At 39.1% G+C, this 17440-nt stretch overlaps 2 protein-coding genes across 9 annotated transcripts in view; one reads left to right on the forward strand and one right to left on the reverse strand.

Annotated features, from left to right (window-relative positions):
• LOC109464925 (MPN domain-containing protein-like) overlaps positions 1-4698 on the reverse strand; it is a 12940-nt gene extending 8242 nt beyond the window's left edge. For 6 of the 8 annotated variants that reach the window (XR_002139917.1, XR_002139913.1, XR_002139916.1 and 3 more), the window contains exons 1-5: positions 4574-4698; positions 3409-3629; positions 1967-2113; positions 1338-1412; positions 828-902 (exon numbers count right to left, since the gene is read on the reverse strand). Coding sequence is in view for 1 of the 8 variants with exons in the window: in XM_019762036.1 (XP_019617595.1) it covers positions 828-902; positions 1338-1412; positions 1967-2113; positions 3409-3629; positions 4574-4577 (522 nt within the window). In the remaining 7 variants the exon portion in view is untranslated. The remainder of the gene's footprint in view (positions 1-827; positions 903-1337; positions 1413-1966; positions 2114-3408; positions 3630-4573) is intronic. The other 2 variants (XR_002139914.1, XR_002139915.1) reach the window with 2 other exon arrangements.
• Positions 4699-4926: 228 nt separating this feature from the next.
• On the forward strand, positions 4927-9890 carry LOC109464926 (COP9 signalosome complex subunit 8-like). Its single transcript, XM_019762037.1, has 7 exons — positions 4927-5010; positions 5630-5700; positions 6137-6185; positions 6516-6648; positions 7607-7714; positions 8255-8317; positions 8815-9890. The coding sequence occupies exons 1-7, from the start codon at positions 4936-4938 to the stop codon at positions 8892-8894; spliced, it is 579 nt and encodes a 192-aa protein (XP_019617596.1). The 5' UTR covers positions 4927-4935; the 3' UTR covers positions 8895-9890.
• The last annotated feature ends 7550 nt before the right edge of the window (positions 9891-17440 follow it).

The following is a 17440-nucleotide window of genomic DNA, read 5'->3' on the forward strand; positions in this document are numbered from 1 at the left end:
TGACAAAGAGAAAGCACACTGCTCTGATGAAGGTAGAAGAGCAGCTACCAAAATGTTAAGGAAAAAAAGAAGATTGAGTAGAAAATTATGTTCAAAGCTTGTCCATGGAGGTTTAGTGAAACGACTGGAGGACAAAGTAAATGTTTCACATCAAGTTTTCAAAAAAATCTTCTATTTTTAAGCCATCTGTATTCTAAGATCACATCTTAAAAACCTTACCAGACAGGTTGCAGTACTCATAATCAAAGTTTTCCATAGTATTTTAAAGTGATGATTAGGATGGTGCAATATTTTATTTCCAGGTAACTTTTCTGCTTTCCAGAAATTTCTGTCATGACATGACAATAGCCACGCATTCAAGTACCAGAGTTATCAACCAAGGATTGAGGTGTTTAAGAATTCATTCTTTCCTAGAACTATCGCAGAGTGGAACTCACTGTCACCAAGTACAGTAAGGGCACTGTCAATAGATAGCTTTAAACAATGTCTAGAGCCAGAAGTTCAAGGGTTAGGTGTAACAAGTCGATCGGTGTAATATAGCCAGCTGCCGCCGCGCCGCGTGCCTGCGAAGCTGGTGTGTTACGCCGAAAGGCGGTTATACCGGCTATACAGATACAGATACAGATATATATGGACTTGTGTTGTAGTTGTAGTTTTTCCAGGAAGTTTTACAGTAACTTCTATCATTCATGTAATATTACTGTATATAGACTCATGTTGTAGTTTTTCCAGGCAGTTCCAGACTGAGAGAACAAAACTTCAAGAAAGATTCCGGATATTCCAGGATGCAAACAACAATTCCTGAGGAGAAACGGACGTGGTTATACCTCCTCCTTCTTGCCCTCCTCCTCCTCTTCCTCCTCCTCCTCATCCTCCATAGACTCATCCGTATTGGCCGGGCTCTGTAACCAATCACCGATCACCACACAAATCAGCAGCCAATCACAGGCAACTTTACATCCATTCTAAAATTTGAATCTGAATACAGATCAAGCATTGTGTAGGATTACATAAGAGCAAGGATATCTGCATATGCATAATGAAAAATTCTCTAGAAAATCAAGAAATAAGACAACAAAAGGATGAAGGAAGGAAGGAAGAGAGAGGGGCAGAAGGAAGATTAGGATGCAAGAAAGAAGGTAACAGATTTAGAAATAAAAGCAACTCACCATGAAAACTACTAATTAACATGATCAAAATCAAAGTCTTAGCTGAGCCACAGCTGTAATAAGTCTCTTGTCCTGAACAGTAGATGAGTTTTCCTTTGGTCTCTCTCAATTGGAAGTACAATGTATATCAATGTTGTACTATCTAGTCATAATGGAACACAAACTGACCGGTGCGTTGGCTCCCCTCTGCTTCCTGAACCAGATGGTTTTGTAGATGTCCAGTTTCTTCCCTTTGTACTTAACCTGTACAGAAAGGATGAACAGAACTTCAAATAGGAGCTCGGGATTTTCTGTCACTATGGAAACCAGTTGTCACAGCTTCCAACACTACTATGGTAACAGGTAGTTCTAAGCCGACTAGTCTGACAATAATCTGTCCTGACTGTCCATATTAGCACATCTGCATAAATCAATAGAATCAAGACATTTCTAATTCTCCTGGCTTAGATGTGTTGGCCATCAAGCTTCTACAAAGTTCTAGGGACCTGACCAGCTAGAGCACATGCATAGAAATAGGCCAAGAACAAACAAGGCTATATACACGTGCACGTACATTGACTGTTACTTGTACATCTAAATGCTGAGTTTACAGAAATTTAAAATAAATCTTCATTCCAAAAACAGTTTCATCAGGTTGGTTGAACATAGGATGTAGGAATTTTCTTTTTACACACACCCAAAGTGAGTCTTTCCTGGTTGTGAAAAAAAGAAAATTCCTACATCCTAAAGAAAATCTTCCTTCATGACTTGAAAGAAAAAAAATAGTCTTAATTTTACAGGAAAGTGAGCATACTTACGGAGGCCCATCCACACCCTGACTTCTTGGAAGGGTTGACCATCTTCTTACAGTGAATGGCCCAGGCACTGGGGGAGTTGAAGACTCGGTTGCTGCCCTGCCACTTTATCTTACCGTTGGGCAGGAGATCTCCTACAAACTTCTGACCCTGGGGAAGGGGAGAGTAGTGATGCATACCTAAACCCAATTTTAGGTTCAGGTCTGGATTCAAGTCCAGAGGTTTAGGTTCAGTTCTGGACTTGTAAGTCCGGACCTAAACCCATGGCATATACAAAATTGCATGTTGGCAACCTTGCAATGTTGTCTGGGTGAAACTTTGGCCACATAACATGGAGGCCTGTACTTGACGATGCCTGATGGCAATGTTTTCTTTGTTTTGCAGCAAAGATTTTATAATCTACGGAAGGTTTTAGGTGGTTTGGAAAGAAAAGGGGTATGTGAAATGGTCTTTTCTGGTAGTAAGTCCGGACTCGGTTCTTGACTTTTAGGTTTTTTTGGACTTGGACCTAAACATTCTTACAAGTCCGGATCCAAGTCCAGTGAACCGGTATGCAGCACTAGGGGAGAGGAGTCTGATTATTGTCTGATCATTCTGATTACTATGTACTTTATTATTACTATTACTATTACTATGTATAGTTATTTATGCTAGTTTCATTCATTTTGTGTCTGCCTAAGGGACTGTACGATATTTACCGGGGGAAGGGCTGGTGCACTGGGGGGGAGGGCCATTGAAAAATTTTTTGGCCTGAGGGGAGGGCCATGGAAAAAATATTTTAACCAAGGGGAGGGCCACTGACAAAAAATCGACCTGGGGGAGGGGCACCGAAAAAAATCTTGTAAAATATGGCGTCATGTACATTGTAGTACCGAATTACAAGAAATACACCATAAATTCCTGAATAAAGTATGCACAACTAGTATTGGGTTACGTCATGTTGCAATTTTATAGCAGGAGGGATTTAAACTTCTGACCCTGGGGAAGGGAAGGGGAGATAACCATAGGAAATTAGGGTGATAGCAGTGGAGAAAAAGTTAAGCTCTGGAATTTTTTTTTCAGTCAATGAGCTCAAAATCACAGTGTGATTGCCGCGAAAAAGCTTCTGACTCTGGAAAAGGCAGAAATGTATCTAAGCTAAGCAGGCCTGCAACTGGGTGACAGGATGAGTGACAGCTGTCAGGATTTAAATTCTTATACTGGAAAAATGGAGGTTATACTTTTGGCAGTGTGTATGCTTGTGTGTGTCTTTCACCAAGATAACTCGAGAATGGATGGACTGGTTTCATATTTGGTGTGTTGGCAGGGTGTCACGAAAACTGTAAATCATTAAATTTCAAGCCCCCTGGTGGCTTTCCTAGGTACTGCATCAGAACTTCCTGTTTTGAAATCTTGTTTTTCATAATTTTATTCGTCTGCACAAGCTAGTAAACTTATTAACTTACCAGATAGTCAATAGACAGACAGGCGTCTCCGGGTTCCAGAATTCCGTCCGACAGCAGCATCGCCATAGTAACGCCCCGCCCGGTCAGCACCGTCCGAGCCGACACCCGCTTCCGCGCGGAACCCGACCCCGTGACCTCCGCGTCCTCGCCGGCGGAGTCAACGTCCTCCAGGTCATCGCCCTCACAGCTGTCGTTGTCAGCTGGGGAGGACGGGTCAGAGGCTGCGGACAGGAAGTGAGGTCAGCAAACAGGATATGATGTCATGGGGATATGACCAATGAGAAGCCTCGAATTCCCATAGGTTATCAGGCCATAACATCATAAATGGTGAATAATGAAAAAAGTGGTCGGTTATAAGAATTACCGACCACTTTTTGGACCGTACCAATTATACAAGGAATAGGACACTACCAGTAACAATAATGTTAAGACTTGTAGTATTTGGCCATATGATAACATGATAATATATAGGCCATATAATAATAACGTTAATGCCCTGCCTTATCCTCGGTGTATAAGGTGAGATAATCCCTGGTCAGGTGCGATAACCACCGAATAAACCACCGAGTGAGTGTAGCGGGCTGGGCATTAACCCTTTATAAAAGAAATCATAGCTTATAAAGACTATAAGTTACCTGGTGAATGTTAGTTGACTCATAATGGAGGCAGGTCAGGATAAACAATAGACAGTAATTAGTGTGATTAATTAGAATGGGATTGAGGAAGGCAACACAATAGAGACAAATTACTAGTAATTGTTGTTAGGACACAGGCTTCAAAGTATTAAGAAGTGTTATCATAACAATCACAAGTATAAAGAGACAAAGATTAGTGTATCAATCTAACGTTAACTATATGTATCAATTATAAAAAGAACATTTTAGCAACATAATTTGTGACATCACATGGATGTCTTTGTATTATACACATAGATAAAACAGGGTAAAATGTTGTGTGCGACAAAAGAGGGTATTTTTCACAACGATCACTGTTTTTGACACCTGTAAATGAAACCAAATGTCATAACAATAACACAGCTGGAACGTAGACATACTGTTTATAGTAAGCAGGTGGTAAAATCGCCCCCCCCCTTCAAACACAAAAATAAACCCGATCTAAGACCGATCTATGCAAGTTAGAAAGATAATTTGAACGAAAAACTCACCCATAATTGTTCGGAAGTCTTCTGGATTATTGAAAATTGTTTGTCAGGGCGAAATTTTTGGAGAATTCCCGCTTTTTTATTCCACAGAAAAACCCGGCTTTTGTTATGGTGGATCTTTACCATTATCAGACGGATAGCTGTCTCCTTCATATATTTTACTGCCTGATAAAATATATCAGAAATTTAAAACTATATGATATTTTACTGAACATCAAAGACTTAATATATTACTATTATACTTATTGTAGTAATTTTGGTAATGCATATGCCATAATTAGATGTAATATGCTGAATGAAAAGTTATGATATTTTCAGGCACTATTTTAGATACCCTGAACAGCTTACTTCTATAGCTGTACAAAATGCCGTGTGAAATGGCAGGAGATTCCTGTGATTTTCTGTCGCTCGGAGCCAGCCTAGAACGGCAGGAACTGGAGGTAAAACAGCTTCTTCTGAGATTAGAAAGGTTTTGTAACATCTAGTGAGTTATATGGTACAAATAACAGGCTACGATCGCAATGTTTGGTGCCTAAAATAGCGAGTAAACTTCAGCTAGTGAGTGCATGGAAATTGAAGGGGGAGGGGGGCGATTTTGGGTAAATTTTAGTTGCTAATTTGAGACTTTTTCGAATGATTTCGAATGATTTTCTGAAAAATACAGAAGAACTGATGAAAAACAAAACCACTGCATACTTCTTTCACTCTTACTCAACTTATGATTTGAATCAAGACGTTAACATTAATTTTGTTTTAATAGATAATTTTTTTATAAGATTAGATTCAGGAAGAACTGTGATGATATAGAATAAAGCAACTGGTCAAATTCTGTAAAGAGTCAGATGTTTCAGATAGCTGCCAAGCAATTTGTATCTATTTGTGTCTATCTAGTTGCTTGTTTGTTTTGCATAACCAGTATACCGCCTTTAGGCGTACCACACCAGTTTTGTACATGTAAGTACAAGCTTGATAAAGTTTGATGTTGTATCTCATGGACTCACTGACCATCCCCACTAGAAAATGCAGTCCTAATAGGTTGATGTTGTACTTTGTGGACAGTCCCCAGGTGGCGTTGCCACGCCGACGGTGTATTGCCAGCTGCTGGCTGTGTACCTGCTGCAGAAGGACCTGTGAGTCTGACCTTTCACCTTTACAGAATAAGCTGCCACACGGTTTGCACTGTGCATGCGCGAGGTCAAAGGTAGTTCTAGTGTTGTTCTGTCATCAACATTGACATGTTATCCACACGTGCAAGTTAAACTGTGAACTAACTTTCAATGAAAGCTCATATTGGTACAGTCCATAGTAGTTAAGTTCAAGCTTTGTTCAAACACAAGAAAGGACTCACCATAAATTTTTGATCCACCAAAAATTCACACATCTGGTGAAGGTTGACTAGATCGGCCAAAAATTTATGGTGAGTCCTTTCTTGTGTCAACAACTATATGCACTAGCTTTAATTATTCTTAAATTATTCATAAATTTGGCCGATGAAGAATTTTGCAGAACGACTGTAACTATGTATGTTGACAAAGTCATGATTCCTGTTTTGTTTCCTTCCCACAGAAACAATGCTAAATACCTCTGGAAAAGGATTCCCCAGGCTATTAAAAATGTAAGTTCTGTACATTCCATTTCCTGCATATCCAGAACTTGAGATATCAAAATCAGAAGGTCTGCTGCAGTATCAAGAAAATTGGACAAACACTGGATCAAAGGTATCTGGTAAACGTCACTAAACCGCAACGGGGGGCCGACATCGTCTACCAGATACCTTTGACCCAGTGTTGACGTCACACTTCAAAGAAGCCACGTGACAAGCCTCACTGGGTCAGTCTACTGAGGAAGACCAGAGTGACTGGTCAAAAGCTGTAGGTGAGAGAATTTTTTGTGTTGGATCAAAAGTTTTAACTTTAAACATGTGTGTATGAAACATTCTTCCCAGGCAAACCCCGAGCTTGTAGCGATCTGGGCGGTTGGTAAGAAGATGTGGCAGCGAGACTTTCCCTCCATCTACACGTCCCTGTCTGCGTACCAGTGGTCAGCTGAGGTCAAACAGATCATGGCAGCCGTCGCAGGTGGGTTTGTTTGTTTGTTTGTTTATTTATTTGAATTTTCCTATAGAGACAAAATAGATGATGATCACCTTAAAAGTTTATGGGTTGTCTCCCCATTGTTTGTTTTGCATAATTGTAAACTGTAAGGCATATCATTATAAACTTTAAGTTTAAGGCATATCACACAAATAAAATTATATTGTACAGTAGGTGCAAGCTCTATAAGGTCAAACTGTAAAGTTTGAGTGGATCAACTTACACTTGGAAGGACCCCCACTCTTTTTGTGTAGTGGGATCTTTAATGTGCTTTAAGCGTGGCTCTCCTTAAACACAGGACCTTCATTTAACATCCTATCCTGTTGTCCTGGAGCTAGGTACTCGTTTTTACCTGTATGAAATGAGGAAAGTAGTAGTTTTTCCTCAGGGCACAACAATGGAAAAAAAAAACACCCTTATCGTTACGGCTATAACTTTTCATACTGAGCCGCCAAAACTGTCTTAACTACATGGACAGTCTCATTATATACCCTGGGAAAGGGTACCGATTGACCAGGATTCAGTTGAATCTTCAGGTAAATATTTTAGAGCCCTTCCTGGGCGAACACACTAGCTATTACATCACACAATAAAGTCCTTCTATTCCCACCCCTCCCAGAAAGTGTCCGTAGCTGAGCCTGTGACCTGGTAGCCAGAGCTTACTCCTCCATCAGTGCAGAGTTCATTAGGGAACTGAACACCAGTTGAACTTGTACTGTCTGGATAATAATAAAAAAAGGAGAAAAGTCATTACTGTTTCCAATGGAACAGTACATGACATTGTATTTTGTTTGGTTTCAGTCCAACCACAAGTGACAGAAAATACAATCAATGTGTTTGGTATTGTGTCTGTGTGTGCAAGAGAGTGAATTGTCAACATAATATAAATGACTGCTTGACTTGAGTTCTACTATCAACAAAAGTCCCTCCTTTTACTTTCCAGAAAGCGTCCGTAGCCGAGCGTGTGACCTGGTGGCCCGAGCCTACTCCTCCATCAGTGCAGAGGACCTGTCTGCCTTCCTGGGACTGTCTGTGGACGAAGCAGTCAAGGGTAAGGCAGCCAGTCCATCAGACTCTACAATCAGACTGTATAATTCTAATGGTACTTGTTATGTCTGGAATGTACAGTTCATAAGAGAAGTTTGTATATACTAGTGTGTGTTTATTTTAGTATTGTAAATATTAATGTCATTCAGGTAACATTATATGTATGTCTGCAATGTTGATATGGAGTGAGTTTGTGAGTTACTAACCACCATACCAGGCATATCACACATACATTTGTACCTTTGGTTAAAGTTATTGTTTTATTTTTTCCTTTACCATGAAACTCTTCCAGCTATACAGAAGAGAGGTTTGCAGGGTCCAGTCTGTTGGGTAGTCATTAAAATATTTCCTCTGTCACAAGATCTAAAGAAGAGATCAAAATGATCGCTGGGGGGTACAACAAGAAAAGATTTTGCGCATGTACCAGCAGTAGTTTGTGTTGTGCATTTTGACATGTTGGCCTGTGAGTGTGAGGTCATGTGGTGGTGTTTCTCCCACTTGGTACCTGTCATGTTTTAAACGCATTGCACCTTCCTCTTTCCAGCTGTAGTAGAAAGAGGTTGGCAGGCAGATCCACAGACCAGGATGATCACACCAAAGAAGCCAGGTAAGATATACCTCCCCTTTCCTGGTTATGGCAACAAGACACCAGATTGAGAGGTCGTGGGTTCGATTCCTGGCATCATTCCTGTTGTTGTGTCCTTGGGACTTTCCTCAGTCCACCAAGGTGTAAAATGGGTACCTGACATCAGTTTGGGAGATAAATGAAAAGTTTATTGCAAATTCATGCCCGGAGGCTAATTGCAAATTATAAAACATAAAAGAACAACGAAACATAGTACATTTTGTATCAAATAACTAAAGTCTACATGATGAAGGTAGCTGTCTAGAACTACATTGTACTTAAACTATGTCTAAAACTATGTCTGAAGGGTTTGACTTCTCTTCTGTAAGCCATGGAAGACGTTAAAAGGCAGTGGAAGGAGAGGGATGGGCTCTGCCTTCCAATACTGTGCCATAGACACATTGGCCAATTGATATTGTATTGATCAGTTTTCAGTGATTTTTACTGATTGATTGATTGATTGATTTCTATTGTTCCAGCTTCAGTTGTCGTCCCTCCCAGAGAAAGTTCCCAACATCTACAACAGTTCACAGACCTGGTCGCCTTCCTCGAAAACTGAGACAAAATGTTGTAAAATATTCTACTTCTTCTGAACAGATTTGTTCTTGTTGATAAGTTTGTTTGTTTATTTGTTTGTTGATCTTGTGGTAAATAAGTGGTGACCTGTGCATGGCTAAAGGTGTAATGCACAAGGTCTGAGGTACTTAGTATACAGTGTGAGGTACTGAATTGACAGAAGTCATCTGACATGTGGGCATTCCACTATTCCTCTAAACAAGTGTAGTGGGACGTCGGTGAAGGTTAGACATCCAGGTAATAAGATATGCCAAAAAGCAGTCACTCAAGCAACTGGATATGATTTTAGAAACGGTCACAGTTGCTCGAGTAACTACTTTTTGCTGTAAGTGTAGTGGAATATATTTCTAAAGCAAGTTTTTTGAACTGTAATTTCAATCACAAAATTTGGACTCCTCCAAATTTTCAACTCTCCAACTCCAGTCATTCTCAAGTTCAAACGATCAATCCACTTCTTCTGATAGGTACAGGTTTTGTACTAAATATACAAACGAACAAATGAACAATTGCAGTGCAACTTTGTTTCAGAAAGGTTTCTAGTAACAACAACACAGATGAACTTTCAAGCTGGTGGGACTTTGTGATTATCAGGGCAGAGCCTCTGATGTTCTGATAAAGAAGGAAAGACATTTAGTTTGAACATACATGTGTTGTTTATTCTTAAACTGAAAGATATGATAAATTTCCATGGAAAGCAAGTACCTGTATGGTGCATCTGAAATTTTGTAAAGGCCAGGTCAGTTTGCTTTCGATTATACGTTAGTGCAATTGTGCAACATGTGTAAAAATAAAGCTATAGCTTATATAGCATGCTGTAGCAATGCACAGGATCTTCAAGCATGAATTAATGTTGTGTACATTTGACAGTATAGATGGTCTTTCAAATGCAAGAATACAGAACCTTCAACACTGGAACAAAACTGAACACCAGTTGAACTTGTACTGTCTGGATATTATAATAAAAAGGAGAAAGAAGTCATTACTGTCTCTCATGGATGTTTGTTTTGTTTTGTTTTGTTTCACTTCAACTACAAGTGATGGAAAATACAATCATTTTTTTACTTTCTTTTTTTGTGTTACTGTGTCTGTGTGTGCATGAGAGTGAATTGGCAACATAAGTGACTGCTTATAATAATAAGTTATAACGTTATATATTATATAATAACGTTATATGTACATTATTTACTTTACACTAATTCTACCTCAAAGCCCATTTTTACTTAAAAGTTGATTGAAAACTCATGAATATACCCTTGCATTAGCATAGAAGGCTCCCATAGTGTGTCTACGTTGTTATTTTAGCCCAGCAAAACGCGTAGAATTAAGCCAAAACCAAGAAATCTCGAACAGGTTTACCGACCACCAAGGTTAGAGTCCAATCGAAGTAAGCTGCACTTTACAACCGAACTGCTAGAGGCGCTTCTACTCCGTGTACAGGCCATGAACACACCAACACCCCCTTTTCCTCCGCACTGTTTGGTACCGTCCGTTTTGGCCCCGCCCACTCGCGGCTCACTTGAATCTCCGCGCTTCACACCTCGGAGGCCTGCTGGCGTTTTTGGGCCCAAAACTCGCCTTTTTCGGACATTTTGCGGCCAAAACTGCACCCGAGAGGACTGAACATCAAGTACAAGGTACGTCTGCTATCTGTTCGTAGATTTTCAGCCCAAAAATTGGGCGGGAAGTGGACAATTTGCCGAGGGGGACGGGCTCCTCGCATATGTTGTCATTCGACTGAGCAGAAAAGATCGTCTGTTTTTCCTGAGAGCGATATGCGCTTGCTGTTGAGTGGCGCCCCTTGGTTCACTCGCTCGCTTTAAACCATTTCTTAAGTCTTTACACGTCTCCTAAGACTTTGACAAGACCAGAATATCTTTAAGTTCAAGACGGTAGCCCTCAACAGTGTTATTTCTGAGTTGTTTCTTTCTGTTGTTAGGGTACAGATGACACCAAAGCGCCATCAAAAAATCATCAGCGTCAAAATGTCGTCTGCAAATATTTGGCAAGCTTTTCGTCATGCCGATTTTTATGGTTCGTTTTATGACACCGGGTTTCCCCTCAGGGATACACATTTTACACAATCGATCATTTATTTATTATACTTTCCATACGCTGTAAGAACTGCCTCCGTCAGTTTGGGTTCACTTCAAAACGTCGTCTGCTAGAGATCTAACATGGTGGGTCAAACCATGTTCATTGCGTAAACAAGTGGGATTGTTTTACGGTGCTGTAAATTTCTCAAATTGTACCTTTTTTTTTAGAAAATTCTCTACTATAAACCGATTTCCTTTAATAGCATTTGTTCAAATCATTTCTTAGAATAATAAGAATAAATAGTGTTTGCTGAGGTTTTTTTTTTTTTGCTTTCAGTAGGGTTCATTTTAATTAGCTTGTTTATAACTTTGTTTGTATCAAGATACAATTTTTCATAAAACGCTCTAGTATTGTAACTTTCCCCTAAAACTATTTGTTCAAATTATTTCTTTGATTTCTTTGCTGACTTTTTTTGCATTCAGTAGGGTTCATTTTAGCTGTTTATAACTGTTTCAAAACATTCTAATCTTTGAGAAGTTGGATTTGTCAAATTATACAATTTTTCATAAAGTGTTCTACAAATCAATTTTTATTTGTATTTTGCATTTGTTCACATTATTTTGAATTGTGTTAGCTGACTTTTTTTGCATTCGGTACCATTTTATTTTCAGTTGTTTATCAAAATGGTACAATGTTATATTCATTGCAAAACAAGAAATAAATGTTATTTCAATGTTTTAGAGTTCATTTTACCTAAGACAAGCCCAACAAGCATGGTTTGTAGATAAAAAGAAAATAAGACTTTGAAGTTGTTCAGACAACAGGTGAGTTTGTGTGCTTTAAAAGTTCCACAGAAGTGCTCGAGTGCTTGCTCAGTCAATGGTTGGATTATCAAAGGGTTGCTTGGAGAAATTTCAATAGAATCGGGTCAGTGCAGAAGTGGCTCCGCACACACACACCGTGCTTCAAGTTCTTTGAGAGAAACTGGACCAGGCCTTGGGTTTGAGTATATATACCTTAAGAAACAAACCTGAAATCTCAAGGATACAGAAGTTTTCTTTTACACAAACAAGATAGTTGCCTACTTTAAGTTTAAAAGAAAACCCCATTATATCCTATACTTTACCAACCTGATGAAACTATTTTCGGGAGGCTATTTTTCAAGTTCGCTGGGAAGAACTAGACCCATCTCCTTGGGCTTGAGAATATACATCTTAAGAAACAAACCTGAAATCTTAGAAAGGCTATTCTTCAAGTTCCTTGGGAAGAAATTAGACCAGATTCCTTGGGCTCGAGAAAATAATGTTATACATAATCTTAAGAAACAAATCTGAAATAGTCGTATGACACCCCAAAAAATTATTGTTAAACATATACTAAAGTTGAAGATATGTTAGATTTAAACTATAGTCTATGAAAAAGCCGAAAACTGATATAATTTTTTGTTCTTGTACATGTATTTAAAAAGAAACTATAAGATCAACAATAAAACAGGGTCTGTGGGGAAAGTCTGTAATTGTAAATGGTACACACAATTTTAAGGGAATTACATGTAACGCTATATCCAAGTGTTCTTCCCAGCCCTGTGTTTTAAATTTCATCTTCACTCCTTTGATTCTTATGCTAGAAAGTAAAAACCAAGAAAACAGATTTCTGTGGTCTTAAAAGTTTAAGGTAAATAGCATTTTCTAAAATGTCCAGTTGCACAATCTGTGCCTCACCTCAGGTAGATACCCTACTCCCTGTGTATTGTTTGTTTACCTGCCTTTTCACCACCATTCATGATCATGCCTGCAGTCTCATGTAACAATACTGTGAGAGAGTAGTTTTCTGTAGCATGCTGCCATGTCTGTTGTGTCTGTAATCACTATTGTAAATAAGGATGTGAGCTACCAGATTTTGGTTAGGCCACAATGTGCTTTCTTGGTGGCTTCTTGTATATGTAGATCATGAACATGTAGCAAGCAGACACAAAAAAAAGCAGAAACTTGAGTATGACTGTATTCACTCCATAACTTGATTTTGATGATATTTTTCTGGTTGAGCTTATTTTTCAAAAGTCCAAGAGCTAACCAATAAAATTTGTATGGCCTTACTATAATTTTATGAGGGAAAATCAGTGAGAGAAATGTAGCATTGTGGCCAGCCTGGGAATGTAACAAATGCAGCGTGATGTGATATGTCTGAATGTAGCATAGTGTTACAATTACATGTCTGCATCAGGGCGTGTGGCAATTCTTAGTAATGGATCCTGCCATGTGTAGTAACTGTGTTACAGATTTGCTTTCTCAAATTTGGAGCTGACAATCTTTTTTATTTTCTAAAAGAAAAGATTAGCAAAAATATGCAGATTTACATGAACCTTCAAATATATTTTGCAGAAGCTTGTTGCATTTTTTTTTGCCAAGTGTAAGGGAGGTTACACAAACAATGGTAAAAGATACACCTATCTTCTGACCATGTTTGTAATATAATAGTTCAACACTTAGTTTGCAAGGAGTAGTTAAATGTTTCTTCCTAAATTATGATAATGTGAAATATGAACTTTGAAGCAAATTTTGAACAGTGACTTTTCCGTGGTGTGTTGAAAACAATGCTTTTTGGATAGGAATATCAGAAAAATGTTGGAATGGATACTGTCGGTAACTTCTTTGGATTGTTCCATGTTTTTGAAAGACTAGGGATTTTCTGTGCTTCATTTTAAGCACACCCGTCTGTATAAAACAGTCATGTATCAAAGCTTGCCATTGAGGTATTCATACATACAGACGTATAAAAGTGCATATATTTGCTACTCTTCTCTACTCTATAATTTTAAGACCCTTTTTCCTCCATGTTGGAAATCCTACCCTGAAATCGAATAGGTCATTCTTGATGTCTGAAAGTGGGTCAAATGGCCCCTGGCATAACAAGAACATGAGGGTCTGCATGCGTTTTTGTAAGGCGTAATCAGGTCTTTTTAGTCTTCGTAATCCGTAGACCTTTTAGTATCTTAGACCTTAGTTCCTTAGCCTCACATACATGTAGCAAGCCAAAAACTGGGGGGTTTGGGGGTCTTCATGGTCTTTTGGAGCTTTTATGTGCTATTTTCTGATTGCATATAGACATAAACATAGCCGGCCTGGTTGAATTACCCCCGTTACAGCCAAAGACCACGAAACAGTCCCAGTTCTATAAGCCTGATACGGAGGTTATTAGTTCCTCCCAGGCACATCGGGCAGCAAGCTTCCACCTCCTTTTGTCAGCTGCTACTGACTCTGCCTCCTCCCAGGGAAGGTTTGAGATCTTTTTCTTGGAAGCTGTCCAAAATCATCGTGATTCGTAATCAGCACATGTATACCATAATGCATATAATTTAACTGTTCATAATCAGCTCTGAGAATTTAACATAATTTTCGTAATCAGCAGCAAAAATTTTGCGTAATTCGTAATCACTACCCCCCATGCAGGCCCTCTAACATACCTTGATTGGTCAGTTTTGAGGGACCCCCTTTCATAAGAACTGGTCTAACTAGTTGCGGTGAGGACCTCAGTACTTGTGTAGAGATCGTTATAATTTGCATAGTTACGTAGAAGTGATACTAGTGTAGTGACCGGTTTCCAAGAATCCACTGGACAGCTACATACATGTATATGCAGGTATGTGCTTCTGTACTTCATTCCCAATATTGCACATTACATGTATACATGGTAGGTGAAAGTGTGTGAAAGTTTTTAAGGCAGATCAGTCTATAACAAATTTTGAACAGAATCCACAGCCGGATATAGCTATGCAGGTGTGTGCTTCTGTACTGCATGTCCAACATTGTACGATGACATGAGTACCTTTGCCTTTACTTTAAGTTTTCCCTTTACCTAGTCCCATCCTATCATCATGTCAGGCTTTTAGGTAGGTTTTTTTTTGTTGGGTGTCCATTTTTTTATTGTATGCTATGCACAGCGAAGATGTACGGTGCACAAGCTTTTTGGGGGGAATTTTTTGAACTTCATAATGCTCTCAAACACTACTTTCTGCATTTTGAGGTGCAAATTTTGAGGAATTTGAGTATTTTTCCATCAGTAAACCATCATTTTTGTATTCATAGTAAGGCTGAAGGGAGGCATGTGCACATGGCATGCACAGGGGTTGGGAGTGAAAAAAAAGGGCGTCTTAAGGGTGTCCTACCAAAAAGTAGGGCGTCCACTTTCTTATTTTTAGTACAGGGCATCCAAAAGACAGCCTGGACACCCCCTAGCTAAAAGCCAGATTCATGAACTACACTGTATACTGTATCAGTAGGGTGGACAGGCACCACTGGACCTCATTCAAAACATTCCCTTAAACTTTCTGGTGTTGGCTACAAGCACCACACCCTGGTATGTTGTGCATTTGCAGTATAACATGTGTACATTATGTAATGTAGATGAAAGTTTTTGAAGGTTTGTTAGAGAGATCAGTCTATAAGGAAGACATTGAATAGTAACCACCAGTAACCAAGAAGTTAAACAAGTGTTTGTATTGTAACTAAAGAACTTTGCTATTCAATCATCCACCAATCTGATGAAATCATTCACTAGGATATAATATGTACAATTTATCCAAATTACATAAGATCTTCCTTCTATTTTCCCTTTCATTTGCCATAGGTTCCAAGGTAATTGTTCCATTGTACTACAATATACTTTTTTTAAGTGAATAATCTTCTTAAAGAAAAGAATGTGTTGCCATTTGCTTCTTCTTCAATATGTTATCCAGTAGCTACTTTGAGGAGAAATACTGGCAGTTGGTTTATCAATTACGTGATAGTAGCAGAATAACAAAGCTATCAGTCACTGTTTGAGAGGTCAGAGGTCAATTGCCGTACTTATTGTACTAATACTTAATAGGGCCAGGGGTCACTAGAATTGTCTGGAACCAGTTTCATTCTTGTTTAATGCTAAGGTAACTATTTAGACCCCAACTTTTTTCCCTGTTCCAACATTTGATCACAAGACATGGCAATGGCACACTCGAGTTTTTTTTTTTCAAATTTGTTTCTATGCTGTCACCAACGCAGACAAACACATGAACAGACAACAGACATACTCATTTTCACCTGAGTAAAGTGAGGAATTTTGTGTTAATTGCCTTTCCCAAGGGAATAAGATGCGAAATTGTTGTACGAGTGTTTTAGAAAACAACCACAAAGTTTCAAGATTAACAGTTAATGTTTGTGGGGTCGTGTGGCGCAGTCGGTAGCGCGTTCGGCTCACACCCGAGAGGTCGTGGGTTCGAACCCTTCCCATGTCACCGATCTTGTGCCCTTGGGAAAGGCACTTTACACGACTTTCCTCACTTCACTCAGGTGTAAATGAGTACCTAGCTTCGGCTAGGGACGTCCCTCGGATAGGACGTTAAATGGAGGTCCCGTGTTTGGGAGAGCCACACCCCACGCATGTTAAAGAACCCACCGCACTTATCGAAAAGAGTAGGGGACCTTCCCGGTGTGAGTGGTTCAAGCCTTACAGTCTGGTCTCAGGTTTGACATCTTTGAAGAGGTGATATGTCAATCCTTCCACAAATGTGGTAAATCTTCATACAATACATACAATGTAGATTAGTGCTAGTAATAGTTTTACCATGGTAATCACTTTCAAACCATCCCAGTGACGTCAACTCATACTTTCTAACACTTTTTTAGTGAGTGCAACAGTATACACCACACGTTATTGCAGTAAATAATAGCGTAAATGCAATATAATGGGCTAGCTGTTTTACCTTGGCCAGGACTACCCTCCTTTTGTAATATATCGTAAGAAAAATGAGTGAAGCCATGTCATATATCATAGAGTTATGGGCTTGATACAATATTACATTGTGGGCTGTCTTAATTACAGGTGTAGGTGTACATTCGTGACTGTGCACTTGGGCCATGCTAAAGAAACTGCATGGTTCTTGTTTAGGCTTTCTAAAATTTAAATTAATACTACATACTAAGTAATAGTGTGTGGAATTGCAATATAGCATTTGTTGAACAAATTTAAAATACAGTTTTCTTTGGGGTTTGAAAAATATGTCTAATATATTATTCCACAGATCATACAATTTTAGCTATTTCAAGACAATCATTATAATTGCAGTTATATAAATGTGTTAAGGGATAGAATGAGCCTTTTGATGTACCTGATTGTACATTTAATAAGCGCTAGAACAAGCTACGCCTACATGTCTACGAAGCAGCTGGATTATGCTGGAGGGTGGTTCTGCTCAGCTGACTAACACATGCACTGTGTAGGTACAGAATACTGATGTGAAGTTATTGCTAGTGTAACGGAAATGAAAAGAAACCTACAGTGGGGGTCGCTGGAAGAGACTGCAGCCCAGAAAAAAACAAGAAACAGTCATGCCTTCAAATATCAGAGTTATCAACCAAGAATTGAGGTATTCAAAAACTCGTATTTCTCCAGAACTATCGTAGACTGGAACTCGTTGCCACCAAGCACAGTTGGGGCATCATCACTAGAAAGCTTTAAACA

Source organism: Branchiostoma belcheri, unplaced genomic scaffold, assembly GCF_001625305.1.
Source record: "Branchiostoma belcheri isolate BF01 breed outbred unplaced genomic scaffold, Haploidv18h27 scaffold143, whole genome shotgun sequence".
NCBI classification, from domain to species: Eukaryota; Metazoa; Chordata; class Leptocardii; order Amphioxiformes; family Branchiostomatidae; genus Branchiostoma; species Branchiostoma belcheri.

What these genes read in the sequence shown, in the direction of transcription:
- LOC109464926 (XM_019762037.1), top strand. Translation starts at nt 4,936, where the DNA reads ATGCCGTGTGAAATGGCAGGAGATTCCTGTGATTTTCTGTCGCTCGGA. An exon ending in TAGAACGGCAGGAACTGGAG is followed by an intron (nt 5,011 to 5,629) that starts GTAAAACAGCTT and finishes CTTTGTGGACAG; the next exon opens with TCCCCAGGTGGCGTTGCCAC. An exon ending in TGTGGACGAAGCAGTCAAGG is followed by an intron (nt 7,715 to 8,254) that starts GTAAGGCAGCCA and finishes TCCTCTTTCCAG; the next exon opens with CTGTAGTAGAAAGAGGTTGG.